Source organism: Lathamus discolor, chromosome 1 (genome assembly GCF_037157495.1).
Source record: "Lathamus discolor isolate bLatDis1 chromosome 1, bLatDis1.hap1, whole genome shotgun sequence".
Classification (NCBI taxonomy): domain Eukaryota; kingdom Metazoa; phylum Chordata; class Aves; order Psittaciformes; family Psittacidae; genus Lathamus; species Lathamus discolor.
The window spans coordinates 53743905-53764772 of NC_088884.1; the positions used below are offsets into that span (position 1 = coordinate 53743905).

At 36.8% G+C, this 20868-nt stretch overlaps 1 protein-coding gene across 1 annotated transcript in view; it reads right to left on the reverse strand.

Annotated features, from left to right (window-relative positions):
• Nucleotides 1–20868, reverse strand: part of NUP205 (nucleoporin 205) — a 51685-nt gene that overhangs the window by 26592 nt on the left and 4225 nt on the right. Inside the window, exons 2-18 of the mRNA XM_065671495.1 lie at nt 20287–20429; nt 19090–19261; nt 17513–17657; nt 17000–17159; nt 14325–14553; nt 13989–14153; nt 13030–13205; nt 10154–10270; nt 9279–9416; nt 8025–8175; nt 7047–7252; nt 5379–5561; nt 4160–4210; nt 3377–3586; nt 2468–2567; nt 704–841; nt 261–450 (exon numbers count right to left, since the gene is read on the reverse strand). Coding sequence (XP_065527567.1) covers nt 261–450; nt 704–841; nt 2468–2567; nt 3377–3586; nt 4160–4210; nt 5379–5561; nt 7047–7252; nt 8025–8175; nt 9279–9416; nt 10154–10270; nt 13030–13205; nt 13989–14153; nt 14325–14553; nt 17000–17159; nt 17513–17657; nt 19090–19261; nt 20287–20429 — 2674 coding nt within the window. The remainder of the gene's footprint in view (nt 1–260; nt 451–703; nt 842–2467; nt 2568–3376; nt 3587–4159; nt 4211–5378; nt 5562–7046; nt 7253–8024; nt 8176–9278; nt 9417–10153; nt 10271–13029; nt 13206–13988; nt 14154–14324; nt 14554–16999; nt 17160–17512; nt 17658–19089; nt 19262–20286; nt 20430–20868) is intronic.

Genomic DNA, 20868 nt, shown 5'->3' on the forward strand with positions numbered 1-20868 from the left:
ACTAGCTAAAATCAACTACCGTGTGGACCCAGAACACACAAGATAAAAAAAATTAAATGTGAAAGCATCTTAAAAGGCTTGCTTTTTTTAAACTATCTGTCAACTAGTGTTACATGAAAAAAGTAATATAACTGAAAGACAAAAACATGTATGATGCCCTGTGCAAAAAGAAACATTGGATAGTAAAACTAATGACAGGACTGGGACACAAACACTTCTGTGCCTCTGAAAATCCTCCCTTCTCAGTACTTCACACATACCGAGCGATATTCACCACATGATCTGCCTTTTTAGTGCGAGGATTGATTCCTTGGAGCAGCTGCTCCAACGGTGTGACAATAAGCGAAAGGTGGCTCTCCCGCAACAGATCCATAAAAAGATTCTCCTTCTGTAGGGTTAAGTTTAGAAGTGCAAGGCAATACTGTACAGCTTTCTCTAAATGCTTCTTCCCTGCAGTGCACAAACAACAACAAACCATAAGAAAATCAAAGAAGCAGTTAAATAGACTGCATTCATAAACCTCCTTCATCAAGCTCTGCACCCAGAAAGAACTTGTCAGCTGTTTACTCCTAGGAAAATCCCCCCCAGAAATACACCTTTTAAATGCAAGAAAAACATGAGGTTGAAGATATGTAATGTCAGCTTTAAATCCTACATAGCATGCATTTTAACTTCATACAAAAAATAAATTCCAGGCACATACCAGGAAACAGAGCATAAGTATCAAGCTGCTTAACCCCTTCTTCCAGCAAACAAAAGGACAGTTCCAGCATTGGGGACTCATTCAAGAGATGATACATCAAATTGAATCCAGGTGGTTTGTAGGCTATTATTTCTTCTCCTAAAGACAGGAGGGGAAAAAATTAATATCTAATACAAAAGACATCCATTACTCAAGCTAGCCTGAGCTACAAAATATAGCAGTCCCTGTCACTGTAAGCAACATCTAAACAGATGAAACTTACTGCAAAGTCTTCAGAGGTTTTCTTTACACATAAGCCATTTAGGGAAGTTTAAAAGTTTGGGAAGAACAGTAATAGCAATTACCAATTCTTTTCAGTATCTAATAGCACAATTTCAACTTTATCCAGTTAGACTTTCCTTAAGTGAATTTGACCTTGGATTCAAATCAGTGCTAGGACTTTATACCACACTGGAGCTACATTAAATGGTTTTGCAAGATTGAGAAGCAACTGGGAAAACTTTGTATCCCCCCACAAGCCTGTATAAAGACTCTGGATGAGGGAAAAAGCACTTCCAGAAATCAAAGCTGGGAAGGTCCACTGAACCCCTGATGCTCATAGTGTACAGATGCTTGCATGTCTGTTGTAATAATCTATGCAAAAACAAAACTACTAGCCTAAAACTCAATGGCCCTCACAAATCAGAAGTCAAGGCTAATGTTTATCTCGTTTCCCAGTAAACTATAATTTACTATAAATTATAGTATAGGATAAAAGAAAGACAGCAGTAAGAATAATTTTTCATTTGCAAGTAAGAATGTGGGTGAAGTTTCTTCTTCGCATCAGCTTAAACAATCCCCTTGTCCTTCCATTCACACCGTGTCTGTACTGCTGCCTGACACACCAGTAAGACATGCCACTGTCCAGTCTCACACTGAATCAGTTCAAGAAATGGACCTAGTAAAAAAGAATGGGTTTAGCCCATTTCTCCAACATACCAGGTAACCCACAAATAATCACACAAGCCGAAGGACTAGCTGGGGACAGGAATTGCTCAAGCCAGTTAGGCTGTCAAGAACTGTTTGTCAAAGTACAGGGCACAGAGGCCTCTCTGATTGAGGCAAGCTCACTGAAGAGGTACACCTTAAAGTTGTCATTCACCTATGAAGTGGTTCTTGCAGCTTTCTACTGCTACAAGCCAATCCACAGGCATTCAATGTTAAGAAGAAACTCTGTATTAAGAAAAAAAAAACAAAAAAAAAAAAAAAAGAAAACCCCTGCAGACCAAATAAGCCTTACATTTCCTATAATGAGACATGTGCCGTCTACTTCAGCCTTTTAAAGAATTGTTGTCCAGAATTAAATTACTTCAGATCATAATTCTGCTACTACTGTCTGCTCTGAATAATTAATATATGGATAATACTAATATTAGAGGATATATCAAAAATACTGACACCTTTAAATTAACCCTGTGAATAGTGGTGATTTAGATGTAGACAAAAGAAATATACAGGAACAAGCCCAAAACCAAGGTGCTTCTTAAGCATCAAATGCTACTATTTAATCAAATCAGCAATGCAAGAGACAGAAGTCATCCTCTTAGTACAGCTATGGAAATAGTGTACATGAAGCCCTCAGCTTAACTTCTGATAGTATGTCTTAAAGCCTTGGTCTAGCTTTCTACCAGCCTACTTGCAATATTAAACAACATCACCAGACAGAGACAAGAAAGCAAAGCAAGTTACAGTTCTGTTGGCCAGTGAACAAATGAACAAGTTAACCTTGTAACTCCACATATTGGTCCACAAAGTCTTCAAGTTGAGGCTCATAGTCCTGCAGCAATTTGTAAAACACTTCCAGAACTACCTCAGCTACTTCCCACTGTAGATAACCACAAAATGAGAAAAAAAGTCATACACTGATTAAGACTGACACTGGAGCAACAAGACCAGGAAACAAAGAATACAACAGGTAGTGCAGTGATATACTGGATCAGAATTATCACAGGATTATCTGACTCTGAAATGCTATCCAACAACAACTTATAATTCACCATGTCAAATACTGTCAAAGACCAAACTTTCTTTCTGAAGTGAAATGGAACACTGAAAGAGACTGCCTATTTTAGGCTCTAGTATACAATATACATATCAGCACAGTGAAACTACAAGGAATAGAGTCTTATTAGGTATACAGCTAATAACAGATCATTAATAGCTTCCAGGATACAATCTGCCATGCACTTTCATCCAAATGTATCATAAATGAAACTCAAATACCATGGTTCAGCAAGTCAGAAATATTCTATAAGTAACAGTGAGGAAAGAACAAATCTGACTTGTATATTCGGGCATGTGATGAACAGAAGTCACTAGCCATGCAGCAGAGTTGCAGATCCTGTATAGTAAATTGAAATTTAGCAAAAATATATATTTTTTTTATTAAGGATACTTTATACGGGCCCGTTAGAAGTAGTTCATAGATCCTGATGACCCAAGAGTTGAAAAATCGCCTGTTCACAGAATCAAAATATGAGGTTAACTCTTCATCAACCTCGCACAGCCTCTGAAACAAATCTAAGCCATGTCAGCAGTGCAAATCATTTTAACTACATACAAAACAAAAACAAACAAACAAAAAAACCTTACAAAAACAAAAACCGAACAAACAAAAAATAAAACAAAATTTACTTTTTCAGCAGCTCTCCGGTAAGCTCTGGTGCGGAATCGGAGAAACACAGAATCCCTGAGGAACTGGAGATAGGGATCAAAGCCTGGTGGACGGAGACCTGCTCCCAAGTTAGCGGGGAATGAACTCTCCACTAGTGTGCTGATGAGTCGACAGAAGGCACGGGTTAAAGGATATTCCTCGCATCGGGACTCAATCTCATTAAGTTCAACCTTCCCAAGAGGACAGCAAAAACAGAAGGAGAAAAATCAAAGACTTTGAAGGTAGAAGAAAATGTGAGAACAGATACTATAAGAGCATCATCCACGAATTATTTTACAGTGAATTGACTTTGCTGCATTTTTGTCTACAGTATGTCAGAAACAAAGCAAAAGCAGTGAAGCAACAGTAAAGATATTTCAGTTCAGAAATACACTCTTCATTCATTTCTGAGCTACTAAGAGATATGTCTCAATGTACCACTCTTATTAGAAGTGATCTGTACTAAGATGTAACAAAAAGTGAGGCCTGTTTAGGGAAATAGGAAAATCTTAATAAAAAGCGCTCATGAGAAATTTAAGCGTTTAGATGCTGCTCTGTTACTAGCATGAAGCTGCACTAGATTCATAAATAAAGTTCCCAGAAATTACAAGCAGGCTTGAATGTAAATTAAGAAGCAGTAAGATGACGGTGCCTACTCAAAGGTTTTCCTGTGGACACAGCAGCAGATACAGCCCCTGCAAGTGTTTCCTGAAATCATACGCAGAGTAGTCAGAGAAGCAATCTAGGTACAGAAAAACCCTCACCTCAATACCAATTGCTTGTCTCTGGCCTGGACTTCTCACAGTTTGTAGTATCTTCAAAACAGAAAGAGAAATGAAAACAGACACGAAACACAAAACAGTATATTACAAACCATCAAAGTTCATCTGTATCATTTCCATCAGGACTAAAAGGGATTCATCACTTTTCAGCTGCAAAAAGAGGTTTCCCAAATCCTCTTTTTTTACCTTTTGGTAAAAAGCTAAGATTTCTCTGTTTGAGAGGCTGGATTGTACGTTGTAGACTTACATGCTTCTAGCTTTGCATCCTCAAAGATCTGCATTATGTTTATTGTTAAATAAAATAAAGCACAGAAATACTTTCATATTAACGACTTTTGTCTTGTATTGGCTAAGGGAAAGACATTTACTTTGTTATCTCTTACAACAGTACATTTTAAGGAATATCCTAAATTAGCAAGCAAAGGAGAAGCACTTAAAATACTATTACAAAATGTCATTACTGTCAGGGTCTTTTTATTAGTAGCTAATAAACCAGCACTTGCAGTTCAAATGCCTCAAGTTTTTCCACATAAAACAGCAACTAGTCCGAACCATAACAGACTATAAAATAAGCCGATCCCATCATGATTTTTTAATTAATAATACCAAGAACATTTGGATTTGATATTCATCGTTCTTAGGATTTATATTTAAAATTTTTCTCTGAAATCAAGACAGAAGGGAAAAAAACTTTCTTAAAAGGTAGGGCTTTTAATCCATACCTGACTTTTGCCATCTAAAAGTGAAAGCTGGCAACAATATCCAGTAAATTATTATTAACTTCCTCTGAAACCTAAATGTCTGAGAGTGGAGCTTTTTTGCCTGTCCTTTCTTTCTATGAGCATGACTCACACTAGAACAATGTCACGAACAAAAAAACAAACCTCAGAAAAACCCTGCAGAACATTTATTACAGATGCCATACACTGAAGAAAAAACATACTGAATGCACAGGCCTGTCTGTTAGGAAACCTGCATTTATGTAAAATAAGCACAGCCAATAAGATATCTGAGGCATAAAACCATATTGCCATTTTCAAGATCATGTCAAAGTAAGAACTGCATTAAGTGAAAAAAAACCCATATATTCATTCAATGGCAACAAGAAAACATAGGAGGAAATGCAATACTATTTCAAATCTACTGACAATTTCAACAGATTGGGATACTATAGTTCTAAGCACTGACAATCCTAAAATACCTGTGTATATTCCAGAGATTGCCAGAGTGAAGCAGCTATTTCAGGAGATCTTCCAAAAGCAGTAAGGGTTTCTAATAGCTCCGCTTTCAAAATAGGAGGAATGCTGCACTGCAGAAGTCCCAGAATGACCACTACTGGTGTCCACTGAGGGTGCTCACAAAGAGCCAAGCGAGCATTCTCACTCTATAGAGTTCAACAGAAAAAAACACAGATTATCACTCTGAAGATTATTCATGTTTTACAATCTCTACCTCAAAGTTCAGTATCAATGACACTGCTTTATACTGGAAGGTACACAAAACATCAGATGAACAGCAAACCATTCCAAAGCAAACAATCTTCATTTACCAAAAAGCCCAATTTAATAATTCACAAGTACTAAAATTGTGCCTATCCATACAGAAGAATTATGTGCATAACCTGAGAAACCTGGTCTAGTGGAAGGCGTCCCTGCCCCTGGCAGGAGTGTTGGAACTAGATGATCTATAAGGTCCCTTCCAAACCAAACCATTCTATCATTCTGTGCTAATATAAGCTTCTCGTACCACCCAATTTTTGTTTGTTTGTTTTCAGTAGACACACATTCATGGACTTAGTCTTTAATAGGTTTAAGTACTCACACTCTAGACACCTTCTTCAAGCATCAGTACAGGGACTTTAATCAATACTTCTATTACAAACTTAAACTGCATTTGGACATGTGCTAGGAACTTACATGAATTTATTTAAGCCTAAGAGCAGGGTCATCACCAGTGTAAGCTCATTTGAAAATCTCAGGTTAAATACTCGACAGGAACAAGCCTCTAGCTTCATCAAATCATAATTCCCTGCATCTTTAGAACAAATTTACTTCCTCCCAGGTTATGGCTTGATGATGTCAGAAAATACTAGTTTTAAAAGTTCCCTTTTCCCCATGCTTATCCAATGCTGACACAACAGCTCACATAGGAAAGCCATTATCACCAAGGATGATTCTCAAAAAACCAAATTAGTTTCACTGATCTGTCTTGTGTTTGTGTCAGCAAAACCAAAGATATCTCACTACAAGGCAGAATTTTTGTGCTGCAGAGTCTGGTTGGTACTGAAGAGCTGAATTCCACACTATCCAGAATTACCCAGGCAACTCACCATACAAAATCTGCACTGTTGTTTTACTTCTCTTGGAATCCTCTTCCACTCAATTCATGGCACGTTTTGCTCTCTTGGAGTGGGGATGTTTTAAATCTAACTCTGGAGGCAAGTTTCTCAATTGATCACTTGTCGCCAACCTTCTACCACCTCCTTTTAAATTCATCTATTATTTTTGCCTTTTCAAACTCATAATTAAATGCAAAGAACTCTCCTACTCTGTAGTCATTTCTTCTGAATATACCCCACTTCTGAAAGACATCTCCATGACACCAAAGTGTCAGGAAAGCAAGAAAATCAGTAACAGCAGTAACACAGGAAAAGGTGTTACTTTTCCTGCTTCCCCCAGACTGTGTATGTTTGGTCATAGCAGTTATTCCTGATGCCTCTCATACTTTTAAAGTTCACTAGTCAAATGACAACTGCTAGGTAAATTTGCCCTACATACCTTTTTGGTCAAGTGAATTTCTCAGCTGAATGATGATGTTCTGCTAGAAAAAATATATATTAACAAAGAAAACCAAGTAAAAGGCTACTTACCCAACTTACTATAACAGTGGTCAGCTGTAAAAATGCTATTAATCCATCCTGTTCTTTCTGCGTGATTCCTCGGAGAGGCAGGTGACGATACTGGACACTGTCTGCACTTGGCAAGTCTTTCCTTAAGTGCTCATGATAAAGCATCAAAGAGTGGAAGAAATGCTCCCAGGAGACAGGGCTGCCACCTGCTCCTTGGATGTTTTCCGCTAGAAAAATAATACACAGGTGACAAGATCTTCTTTGTACTCTTTTCAAGGGATGACAAGCAGAGTAATTAAATTTAAAAGGAAAACTTTCTTTTCTGGATTAAAAAAGTAAAGTTCAAAGTAAAGCTGTTGTTGCCAAGATTAGTGGTTCTGGTTTAGGGTTGGGTTTTTTTTGTTGTTGTTGGGTATTTTTGTTTGGGTTTTTTGTAATAGAGAGACAGAAAGATGCTAATATGAAGAGCCAGTATAAATAAGTTTTCCATTTTATGAATCGGAATGTTTGCAGCATTATTTGTATCTTCAAAGTAGGGTGGGGTATTTTTCTAATTTGATCAATGCAAAACAGGACTGACCAACATTTCTTACTTTGATAGTGCTATTATATTACCTATATAAAAGAATTTTAATAGAACAAAGTCCTTCTGGAAAAAAGTAAAAAGGTAACTATTTACAGAATATACAACTTGACATGACTCTCTTTATATTTTACAATAAACAATACTGATATTCATCTCTTATACTGCTAGGTCACAGCTTTTTAAAAAAATGTAGTATTTCATTATGTGAATTACTTGCTAAGCTGCTCAGATATTTAATTACATAATCAGTTGGGGTTTTTTTTCCCAGATTACACTTTCAAGTGAAGCCTTCCGATTTCACCTTTGTACTAATACTGAAATGTTAAAAGTATGAAGCCACAATTCACCTCAAATGAGTCTTTGTACTTTTCTAAAGAAGAGTTGAGAAAGAGCTGAAGTGTCACTTTTCTTACCATGACTACTGCCATTGACTTTTAGCAAACTAAAGCAGTAATGAGCACACTGAGGCCCACTAGCCAGTCCCCGCAGCATTTTCAAGTATGGGATGTAAATTGTGGAAGGAAGTAGGTCTCCCATTTGCCTAACAAACTTTGACAAGACAACCTAGAACAAATAAAGATCAGTGTTCAAAAAACAAAAACAAAACCAAAACTGAGTATTTTAGGAACACAACAGGCAGCCAACAGAATCTAATGTAACCAGGGTAGGATAGAGGGGTGGAATCACAGCTCATATAAAAAAAAAATCCTCTGTAGACTGGCTTATTCAGTTTCCCTGAAGGTGGAAAACATGTTTCAGAGAGGAAATGAAACATTTCAAGTGATTGCAAAGTATACTAACTCTACTAATTCTCCAATTCTATATTTTTTGTGATAAAATTTACTTCAGCTCACAAATGCTGCACAGCAATATTATTAATACATCTCACAGTGCAAGTTAAGCGATGCTGAGAAGAATTCACTATGCTTGTCATATCCACAAGTAACACAAGCACAGTAATTCACACAATGGGTCCTCCCACAGGCGTATTATAGTGCTTGCAGATTGCATCAGACCTAACTTAAGGTGCCTCTGTTCTGGGTGAATCTTAGGATGTGCCCGATATGTCTTGTACTAGGTTTTGTCTAACACTGTATAGTCCTTCAAGAAGCATTGAAGGCTGACAGCATCCCAGGTATTTAGAGAGTTTTGGAACATCTGTTTCATCTGTTTAGATTGCTTCTTCATTCTGATTTTAAGTTCCGTCTCTTACGGGTTGTAAGCTTTAAACAATTAAAATATTTTTATGGATTCCTCCCCCCCTAAAATATCATCAACTACAGCTAATAAAGATTTTTTATAATTATGGAATTTATGTTCTCAGTTACATCAAAAAGATAATGAAGAGGTCATCAGACAGAAAACACAAGAGCACTGTTATCAGAATTCATTTAGCAACTGCAACAAAAGCACACCTGAACAACATTTTCAAAGAGCTTTGCCTAGCACTCTTCCTTAATAAACTTACTGAAAACCATGAATGACTGACAGTAGCTCATTTTAGCATAAGCAACAATAACCATGTTATGCAGAGCAGGACACATGCACATAAACCACTGGTAAAAGACGTCTTTTTAGAGGCTAGCTGTGATAAGGATACGAAACACTCTGCTGCCTGGTTTTTGACTATAAAGTTACTAATAATTACTCAAGAAAAGCTAGATAACCTGGCGTTGAGGAGGTCGCTGATGAGCTACTCCAAGGTAGGACCCCATGATGGTAGATGTCTGCAAAGGCTCTGATGGACACCAGTATTCAAGACCAAGTTCCAGATTAAAGGGGTCTTTCCTGTAAAATTCCGCAATCTGTCAGAGAAAAGAAGATGTTAAAAAGCATCAACTATATTGATAAGATTACTTCAACAATAAGCACTACTTCTAGATAAGCCAAACACATCTGAGAGTCAAAGCATCCCACGGCTGGTGTTCCATTCCTTAAAACTCTTTGAAAATGACAGCTTCTAAATAGCAGTATCAGAACAAATGACAGCCAGATGCACACGTAAGGGAAACTTGCACAACTTTCTATTTAATTATTACAAATTACATTGCTAAGAAAACAAGTGCAATTTCTCCTTAAATAACCATTCACGTATCTCAATTTGAAGACTTACAGAAACATAAAACACCATGTAACCACAGAGGTCTAGATACACAAAGGTGTTCCACTCAAAGAACATGCATGCATTTAGACAGATCTCAACTCCAGTGATAGCCTGCAGCCTTAAAATTCTAAGTTACATTAAAATAAAATAGCTTAAAATAATAGATATGTTAAGATATTTTAAAATAACTTAAATTTTAGCTATGTAAATATTTTGCAAAATAACTTCAGCTCAAAAGTTCTTCAAACATAGAAACAATGTAATATTTACTTACTAAACAAGAATTAAATGATGCTTCATTAACATCAGAAGCCAAGGCAGTAAATTAATTCCTTTAGATGAAGTTACAGAAAGTGTATCATTCAGGGATGGGTTTTCAGATGAAGGAAAGTCATAACCACCTTTTGCCACAGTAATGTAAAAGAAAACAGAGCTTACCAAAAGCATTAAATGCTCCAGATCCCTCCGAAGGGAAATAGGTGGATCATTACCCATCTGAATGCTCATGTGGATCATGCGAGCATCTTCATCAGCGCGGTTTCTCAGCTGTTTCACCTACACAATTTATGAAGTGTTAAAAAACCCACTGGTCTGTCTTTAGCCACAAATAAAACAGAACGGGCATAGCAGAGTTGTCTAAACAGACTATTAAAAACTAAGAAAGGAAATGAACTTGTACATACATGACAAGAATATTCAATTTCTTTTTTTCTAATCCCTTCCCCCCAAGATCATACAATCAAACAGATATTCGAACACTTTCTTGCTGCCACTGAAGAGTTCATAGCAAAAGCCCTGAACTTGTACCATAGGAGTTTTTCACAACTGACTTCACCAGATCCTCTGGTTTTGCTCCAAAAGGTGGAGCATTTTCCTCCTTTTAATTGAAAAGCTAGACAGGTTAGCTTCAAACAAAGGTTGTTAGACCATTACCCACAAGGAGCGAAAAGAAACAGGAAAAAAAAACCCCAACATTTCTGTATCTGTGACCACCCCTTTTTTAGCCATTTACGGCTACTTCTAGTTACAGCTACTTTACATTTTGAAAAGTTTTGGATTAATGGAATTATATTGGAGCCAGTCTGACTCAGCTAAAAGCATTATCACATGTCAGTAAGTACAACAGGAAAAAAGAAAAACAGAAACAGAAAAAAGCAACCAATTCAACACACCAAAACCTAAAATACCGTGATGGTCAATACAGACCAGTTCAAGGTCTACCATATATTTTAATTTGCAAAATTGAATGTGCAGCAAAATAATTATCTCACAAAGAAAAAAAATTAGTTAAAAACTAGAAACAACAGAGGAAAGGGTCAGAGCAAACTAACCAAATTAGTATACTAACAAAATTAATACACAGACAAAATTGCATGTTAATAAATGAATTATCTGAACTACTAGAGCTAATTATCAAGTTGTGAATGTAATGCAGTCAACACAAAGATTTACCCAAATCATCACTGGCAAGCAACATAAATGTTAAAAATATACAGAAGAGTTAAATAAAATGCTGACTTACAGAGTCAAATAAAACTGAACACAGGTTCAGACACTTCTCTACCTAAAATTTGAGATTCGGTAGAAACAGCTGAGTACAAAAGCCAACCACTAACTAACAGCACTTGAGAAATTCCTTTGTAGGGTTATATCGGAGGCACTGGCTAACAAAGTCTTTCCTGTAAAAAAACTAGTACTGGCCTCTATCAAACTGGAGCATAATTCAACATCCAGATTTTTGATTACATGTATTACAAAATCCTACTTGCAATGAAAAACATCTCTCTTCATCTTTAGGTATTAGCTACAATCAACTCCAGATCTGAACCTAAGCAAAAAACAAACAAACAAACAAAAAAAACCCCAAAAAACCTGAAATGGAAGAGAAATATTCTTCCTAGAGGTAAAGCCTCCAATTCCATAATGCAATGAAGATGAGAGATGTACCAACAAATCAACCAATAGCTTTGGGATTTTCAAGCAGTTCTGCGGACACAGGGGACAGCATCATATCTGTTCTAAATCTAGTATGGCAGCAACCTCAGCTTGGGTCAGTCGCCAGCTCTTCAACCTTGATTCAAAAAGCTACCTTGTGTCTCTCACATAAAGTGATATCGTTATGGGGAGACATTTCATCTTTCATAAAGCAACACTATCCAATGAAAAACTGCCTCATAAAAAAGTTCCCAGTTCCAAACCTCCGTACACTTGATTGTTAAGGAACTTCTATAAAATACACCTCACATATTCCTACCATATTCAAAAGATTCCTAAGGGATACCGCATCTGTATTACAGAAAACACCATTGTGTGCACCTTCAAAGAATGTCCAAGGCCTGTTAACAATGTGGTGTTGTTAGGCAGGCAGCCACTGCAGCAGAAATACAGCTGTACAGTTATCAGCATGAACTTGTTTGAACTGACATTATACTTTTCGATGGATAGTCTCTCAGTTAAAAAGACAGCTCAAGAAAACATGCAACACCCAGATTATAAATAAATTAGGATTAAACCTAAAAACTGTCTACAGCTTGTTCATATATGCCCTTAAGGACTCTTAAGGCTAAAATACTGTTTTTCCTGACAATATTGTTCTCATTCTGAAATGTTACAATGAACAAAATATATTTTTAAATCCTTCTTTTGCACACCTTTCAGTAATTGTTTGGCAACTCCAACTATAGTTCAACACGATGAAGGTCACAAAATAAAAACCTTTTCGTAGAATTTTAATCTTCCATGCTTAGATACAAGCTCTTGCACAAATGAAACTGTTGCAATTGCTTCAAACTTTTTTTTTTAAACCCTTTTGCAGTATTTCTGCTGTTCCTGTGAAAAGCACTGCTCATTTTCCCAACAATTAATATTAGTAAAAAAGTAGAATCCCTCCCCTTAAATATGGAAAACATCACCACTAAAAGAATAAATTAAGAATAAGAGACAAAAGATGTAAGTAAATTTAGGTTACATTACTGTCTGTATCGAAAGAAAACAAACAAAAAAATCAATACCCACATTCACTGCCATCAATTTCTACATTCATTTAAATTTCAATCATGTAAAACAAAACAAAACTAAACCACTACTGGCACAAAACCTTGCTTTACAAATCTCACCACACTGAAGTGTTTTAAGAATCACATTCTCCCATCACTTCAATGTGGAAAACAAATCCCAAACCACATGGGTTTCATAAAGTCAACAAATTTTCTGAACTGCAGAGCCTCAATCTGAGGGTCGTATCTGAATCCCTATGCCAGCTCTTCTAATGTCAGAAATACAGAAAAGAACTACTATTCATGCAAACAGCTTACCTTCATTGGCATGAGCGCAAGGAAGTCTGTGACAAGGTTATGAATTTTGCGAATGTAAAATTCTTCCTGGTAGAAATTTTCAGACCCCACAACAGATTCAGTCAGGAACAAGAAGACATTATCAGCAACTGCCAGCTCTGCCATTGCTTCATCTGCCTCAGTGAATTCTGCAAGAGCTGGGCCACAGAAATCACAACAGAGGGAAAAAAATAAATTATAGTTACCTGTTACCAAACAAAACATATTTCAGAATACCCGGCTGACATGCAAACTGACATGCTTCTAGCAACTATGTTTTTTCTACCATACAGGAAAACACTAGACTGGAATATACAAGTTAATGTTTGGTGATGATCTCAACTTTGTTCTTTAGTAAGTGTTAAAGCACATAATCCATTTACCCAATCAAATCTAAGACTATGAACAAAGAATCATAAACCGACATTAATTATAAAGTTCACATTTTCTTTAAATATATATTCTGGAGTAGACACAATTCTGACCTAGCAGGGAGCCTGAGAAGCTTATGAAGTACAGAGATAAAGGAAAAAAAACCCCAACTTTAAAACAGATTTGTCCTTTCAAGATCCTGAGGTTTAACATTTACAGGTGTAAAAAGTCGTAAGAGTCTATTCTCTATTTAAGTGTTCAAATAATACTAAAGCTACTAAAATGCAATCTTTCACATTTCCAGTACATTAAACTATCTTTCACTTCAATGAGACATTATGCAATATTACTGTCTAACAACTAAATATTTCTAAATCTGTGTACATTTCAGAGTAATTCAATGCTCAACAACTAAACTCACATACTGAGAAAGCTTTAAAAGAGTGTCAACTGTAATTTTATCATAAAGGTAAATACTAACACTTCAAAAAGGTTACAGATACTTTGACTTCTACCTCTTGGAAGCTCTGAATACTAATGTGCAGCAACTGCACTTCAGGGTAATTTACCTGTCACATCGGATAATTGGGATATTCCTCGTAATGCCAGTGCCCAGGCTAATCTAACAGTAGCTTGAAGGCCTGGTAATTTCCAAGGCTGAGACTCCTGAAGACGAGTGTGTATTGTTGCTATATACTGTCTTTCTGCTAGCAGAGGGAGACGGTGCACCAAATCTTGAAATCAAAAAAAAAAAAAAACAAACACAACACCAACACCCAGTAAATGAATGCGGAAACAAACATGAAAAATCCTACCAATTTGTCACAGATCAGTAACAAAACTGGTTAAAAAACAATTCATCCATTTGCACAACATAAGGTCTCTGGGAAACTTGCCAGCATTACCTTCACGATCTTCTGTGCCTTGTTCCAAAGAGCTGACATCAAAGCAGTAAAGGAGAGCCATGAGAAGAGACAAGTTTACACCATCTAATGAGCCATCAGCTTCCACTGTTACTTTCTCCAGGTAACTTATGAGGATGAGAGTGTCATCTTTACTCAGTGGTGACTGGCAGGACCACACAAACAGACTTTCAGCCAAGGACTGTCGGCATTCTTTAATGAGGTCAGAAACCTTTAAGAGAAAAACCAAACAAAAACTCTGAATATAAATATTCTCGTAACATGTTCAGTTTGTCCTTCACAGTCAATCAGGATGACTAGGTCAAATTTAAAATTACTCTAAAGACAACAGCTACAGAAAATGTTGGGGGTTTTAATTGCTAAGCAACAAAAGGCACACTTCTGCTTGTTAGATGAGTTTGTATTCCCATGTATTTCATATAAGGTTTGAGTAGGTAGATACCCTGAAATATGACTGATCAGCATCTCTGTCAAGGTCAGGAGACACGAGTTGACACAATATCTGCGAGTACCACACAAAAGCCACATCGTGTCTGTAATACCCAACTATGCTGGTAGTTATAGCCAGATAAGGGCATAGTCTTCTCCTTCTCCCAAAAGAGATGACCTCAGCTGACTACACAAATACAAAACTTTTAGGATGCTGAGAAACATGAAAGGCAATTAAAATTAGAACTTTCTTCCCCCAGACAAAATATTTGTATCAACTTCAGAAAACAAATATAAATCTATCATCCCCGATCACATATGCGACAAATATGATGCCCAACATTAAAGGCTACCAAGCCTTTTCATATTAAAAATATTTAATTTTCTTTTTATTTGGCAAAATATTTCATACTGTGATACAATTAAGTACAATTGCTCTTGAAAACAAAATTTGTCCTTCTTTCTAACAGCTGCAACAAAAACAACCTGTTTTCAAACAAGGACATTCATTTAATTTGTTAACTTCAGTCCTCCCCCTCAGTTTAAACTGCCACTAACAGCCTTTCATAATGATCTTTGTAAAACGGTATTTTATTCAGCTAAATTGTGAGCTTCCGATGATGTTCTTTCCCTGTTTCTATTGTACCTGGTTAAATAAAAAATAGCTAGCTATAAGCATTCTATTTCCACTAAAATCACATATATCATGATTAAAACTTTTCAACATTTAACACAGCAAAAGATTTGTGCACAGACTCCAGCTGAATAGTTCTAATGAATACAGAGAGAAATACGGTAGTCCACCTAAAAGGTGGATGAACAAAAACAAAAAAACCTTCTAACATTATGCATTAAATGAATTTTAATGTTAAATTAAGATAATTTAAGGTAAATCAGAAGGATATCCTCTGTACAGTTTCTACATTAATAGCAAAAGTGTAAAACTAGTTTACTTGGTGGAAAACAAATTGAATGATTACAACATAAAGTAATTTTCAGACAGATCACCCATTAGAAAGTCATCAAAAGGAGCGAGACCAGCAGGTCGAAGGAGGTGATCCTGCCCCTCTACTCTGCTCTTGTGAGACCTCACCTGGAGTATTGTGTGCAGTTCTGGTGTCCTCAACATAAAAAGGACATGGAACTGTTGGAACAAGTCCAGAGGAGGGCCACAAGGATGACCAGGGGACTGGAGCACCTCCTGTATGAAGACAGGCTGAGGAAGTTGGGGCTGTTCAGCCTGGAGAAGAGAAGGCTGCGTGGAGACCTCATAGCAGCCTTCCACTATCTGAAGGGGGACTATAGGGAAACTGGGGAGGGTCTCTTCGTCAGGGACTGTAGTGACAGGACAAGCGGTAACGGTTAAAACTTAAACAGGGGAAGTTTAGATTGGATATAAGGAGGAAATTCTTTCCTGTTAGGGTGCTGAGACACTGGAATCGGTTGCCCAGGGTGGTTGTGAGTGCTCCATCCCTGGCAGTGTTCAAGGCCAGGTTGGATGAAGCCTTGGGTGGGACGGTTTAGTGTGAGGTGTCCCTGCCTGTGGCAGGGGGGTTGGAACTAGATGATCTTGAGGTCCTTTCCAACCCTAACTATTCTATGATTCTATGATTCTAAGTGTAGAAAATAAACCAATAATGTCTGAAATCTTCCTACTAGAAACATACTCTGCAGTTAGTCACAGTCTCAATTAAGTTCAAGGACTACACAAAACAAGGACTAATTTTCAAGCAATTCTCACTTCAGTATTAGAAATGCTTCTGCTCATATAAACACAACTGAATTATTAAAAAGAGCATTATTTTCCCGACTTGATTTGCTTTCAGTCTCTTTTACTAATTTGTGAACTATTTTTGTTCCATGGTGCTGACAGCAGATGATTTAATACACAGTCTTTAGAATAAAATTAAAAAGAAGAAATCTACACATAATGCAAATGTTAGGCTTACTTTCTTACTGTCCTTGATTACACTTCTTCACTAAAAATAAGGTATGCCCTAGCATCAGGGAGCAACAGCAATTTTCAAATGCAGGAAGTAACCTTGATCCCACTCTGGTATATCACAAGCTGTGACCTCTCAGGCAGTAACAGAGCTTGCAAAGGCAGAGAACAGAAACTAGAAAGTAAAAAGAAAAATCACTCCTTGTCTCTTTGCAGTTTAACTGTATTCTAATCTGTAGTAATCTGAAGTAATTCAGAAGAATATTCACAGCCTGCGAATATTTACCTCTTTGCGATGTTTCTCACTGCCCAACCCTCGCTCTCTCTGGAGTTTATCAAATTCATTGTTCAAATCAATGTGTGACACAAGAGTGAGGATCTTCTGAGTCAAACCCTGCTCCATTAGGTCATCTGTAAAGCGTGTTGTCATGGATATTAACTCTTGACTACATTGGAAAGAATATAAATTTAACAATTAATCGTACTATTCCCAGTCACAGAAGAAGTCTAAAATAATGAATCCCATCAAATGTATTTGTTGGAAAGCATACAACTATATTATATACATAAAATAACTAAATGTGCATGGCTAATTTCAAACCATTATGCTGAATGGATACAAAGTCTTTAGACAACTGTAGGTTCAAGAACATGGAATATGAAAATACAACTTGTATCAGCTAATTAAGATTGCTATCAAAGGCAAATGTACTGCACATAACATGCACTAATGAGTCTAACTAGTCTTAAAAGAACTCAAAGCAAAGAACTTCGATGAGCTCATCACCCTAATACAGACCTGAGGTCAAACGTCCATGTCTTGCCTTGGCGTGACTGGATGAGGGTTCTTAGTGAATTGGCAATGCATCTTTTTCCATCCCAGTACAACAGAACAGCCACTAGGCCTCTTGTAAGGCCAGGAAAATTAGGCTGCTGGTGCTCCCCTGTTGAATGAAAATGCATACAATAGTCACAGAAAGCCTACCTTACACACTTTGATAACAGCTTTACGTCTTTGCATTTCCAGTTGAAATATAAGTGTAGAATTCAAAGCAACCATGATTATTCACTATCACTTTGTTTTCTTTCAGGCACTTAAAAGATATCACAGGTATTTTGAACGCTATTATTTAAACTGAAATTCAGTTATTAAAACATCCAAAAATTCAGAAGAAACAGAAGTGTAAGTCCATAAATACCCTAAGTCCAAATGGTATTTGTAGCTCCCATCAACCAATCTTAACAATCAATTCAAGCTGATTATCAGCAAAGTATCTTTTCTTTATTCAAAATAAAACTTTCTTTCTGAATTTATATCGAAAACTCAAATTCAAAATAGAAAGTGAGGTTGATTTGAAGATGGCTTTCCAAAGGTGACAAATTTGCAAGCTACTTCTTTAATGAATTATTAAAAAGTTAATGATGAACAGCAGCTAGTAGTGATAACTAACAATTATATTTTAATAACTCTGAAATCAATTTTCTACATGCAAAGCGTGTCACTTTCTAGAATATATTTCATAATCTTATCAGTTACTAGATTATGATCCAAACAGAGTCACATATCAGTGCATAACTTCTACATAATTTGAAGAACCAAGATCTATTACACTGCTTTATGGAAAAACTCTATCAATTAATTATAAACTATTTTCAAATTCAGTAATAGAGAAAGTAAATCATAAAACCCCCTCAAGTTATCCTCCCTTTTGCAACAGTTGCATGAAATACAAACATTAGGTTCATAACACTGTTATTGTACTATTGCTGGAACAAGTCCAGAGGAGGGCCACGAGGATGATGCCTGGAGCACCTCCCATATGAAGACAGGCTGAGGAAGTTGGGGCTGTTCAGCCTGGAGAAGAGAAGGCTGCATGGGGACCTAATAGCAGCCTTCCAGCATCTGAAGGGGGGCTATAGGGATGCTGGGGATGGACTCTTCCATTAGGGACTGCAGTGACAGGACAAGGGGTAACGGGTTAAAACTTAAACAGGGGAAGTTAAGATTGGATATAAGGAGGAAGTTCTTTACTGTGAGGGTGGTGAGGCACTGGAATGGGTTGCCCAGGGAAGCTGTGAATGCTCCATCCCTGACGGTGTTCAAGGCTGGGCTGGACAGAGCCTTGGGTGGCATGGTTTAGTGTCAGGTGTTGCTGCCCATGATGGGGGGGTTGGAACTAGATGATTTTAAGGTCCTTTCCAACCCTCACTATTCTATGACTCTATGATGCTATGACAGCAGATTCATTTTTTTTTAAGAACATTCTATGCTCTAAGGCCCTGACTGAATCACACATTCATGTTAAGCATACACTTAAATAAGAAGGCCCTATTTAGGTAGTATTCCTCCAGCTCTTAAATATTTTCCCTTCTCACCAGCTAGAAGGAGTTCAACAGCTGCCAACTCTCCAATATCAAAGAGGTCACTGAGGATAAAGGCTTCTCTGATTAGCTGCTCTGGTAAAAGTTTAGTTCCCTGCTGTCCCTGGATAGCAACCCCTTCTGTACTTGCTTTCTGAACTTTCTCATGCTGCTGGACATTCTTTGGCTGCAAGAGAAACAAGCATCGTAAGTTATTCAAAATGGCAAGATCAAATACTGAATAAAGCTTTACACATCAATCCTCACAAATATAGTTCTGACAGGTTAGGTTGTCAACATAAAAACAAACGCAGTGCTTTTAAACACAGAAATAGTAAAGGCACCCTAAAAATGCTTTACAGTCATACAGCAATGATCTCTTTGTTGGGATGTAGCAAAAATAATCTTATACAATTGGTTTTGATATTTAGTTTACTAAGAATAAAGGAGACAAAGTAAATTTTGATACAGTTCTCAAGAGGAATTTGTATCAGCTCAAGAAAAGACATCTGGGTCGTTGATCAGAACTGTTGCATTACTCCAAACCACTGTTTTCTACATCATTCTTTTTTCTATTAAACTCAGACACTAAGATATACTAACGAAACTCTATAGCTGACTGTTAAATTTTCTGTCTTATCCATATAAAAAGCCACATACTATCGCAGAAGTAACACCACTGAAAGAAGACATACTGCTAGTTGCTATCTTGTGATCTATCATCCAAGAAACAGCAAAGTTTTCCACCTCATCTCACATATCTAATAAGACACAACCTATATCTTGTAAATTTATGTGTTCCTCTGTTCTTTGTGTTCATTAACCTGACTGAAGCATGAGCATGGACCAAAACCAGACAAAATAGTTTTGTGCTTTATTTCAGAGATATAAGAGTAGTAAAAAACGCTAATACTTGACTGATGGATTATCAGATACTTTTACTATTCCTTTCAAAATAGCATTCAAATAATGTGAGGAGAAAAAAAAAAAGTTATAAATCATCCTGTACAAGACAAAAAATAAAACATATTATTCAAGCTACTTGTATTCTTACAGCAGAACAAGACTGTTGTAACACATTTGTCTTAGGTACCATAATAACATATAACGAAAAGGATGGTTAGGGCCGAAACAGTATGTCATACAACCGTACAATACAGAGTAAATTGTCAGCTCTCCAACTCATTCCACAAAAGAGCACTAATCCAGTACCGGATTTCTGAAGAGAGAAATGAAGTCCGATTTGTGTTTCTTTAAAACCTGGTCGAGGCGATGAATAGCTTCAGGTTGCCTTTTCCAAATGGCATTCATTACAGTCTGCCATATGTCCTTATATGGACCCCACAAGCTGGCAGCTAAAAGAAATAAAACATTGTATTTTGAATGGAGAAAGAAAGAAAAAAAAAATTACACACTATTTCTAATAAGTAGACTTTTTAAACTTACTGTTCGTTTCAGCTTGACAGTATAGACTACTATGTCCATCAAAGCCTATTTTTCCTTTCTTAAGGCACAAAAAAATTACAACAGTGGTCCAGTATAATACCTAATTGCATTTAGGGAGCTACAGAAGCAGAAAAGATGATGTATGCAGCTACATTCTGGGTCCAAAAGTCATCTTATAAAGATATTGATACAAGCTCTGTAATCTTTCAACCTTATATGCCTATGAGATTCCATCACTTGGGTAAGATTAAAGGATAACTAAGACTTGCCAGGCAGACTTTGAATATGAATGTAACTCGGCAAGACTGGCTTCCTGCTTTCTATTTCTGACAGAAGAATCCAAACCAG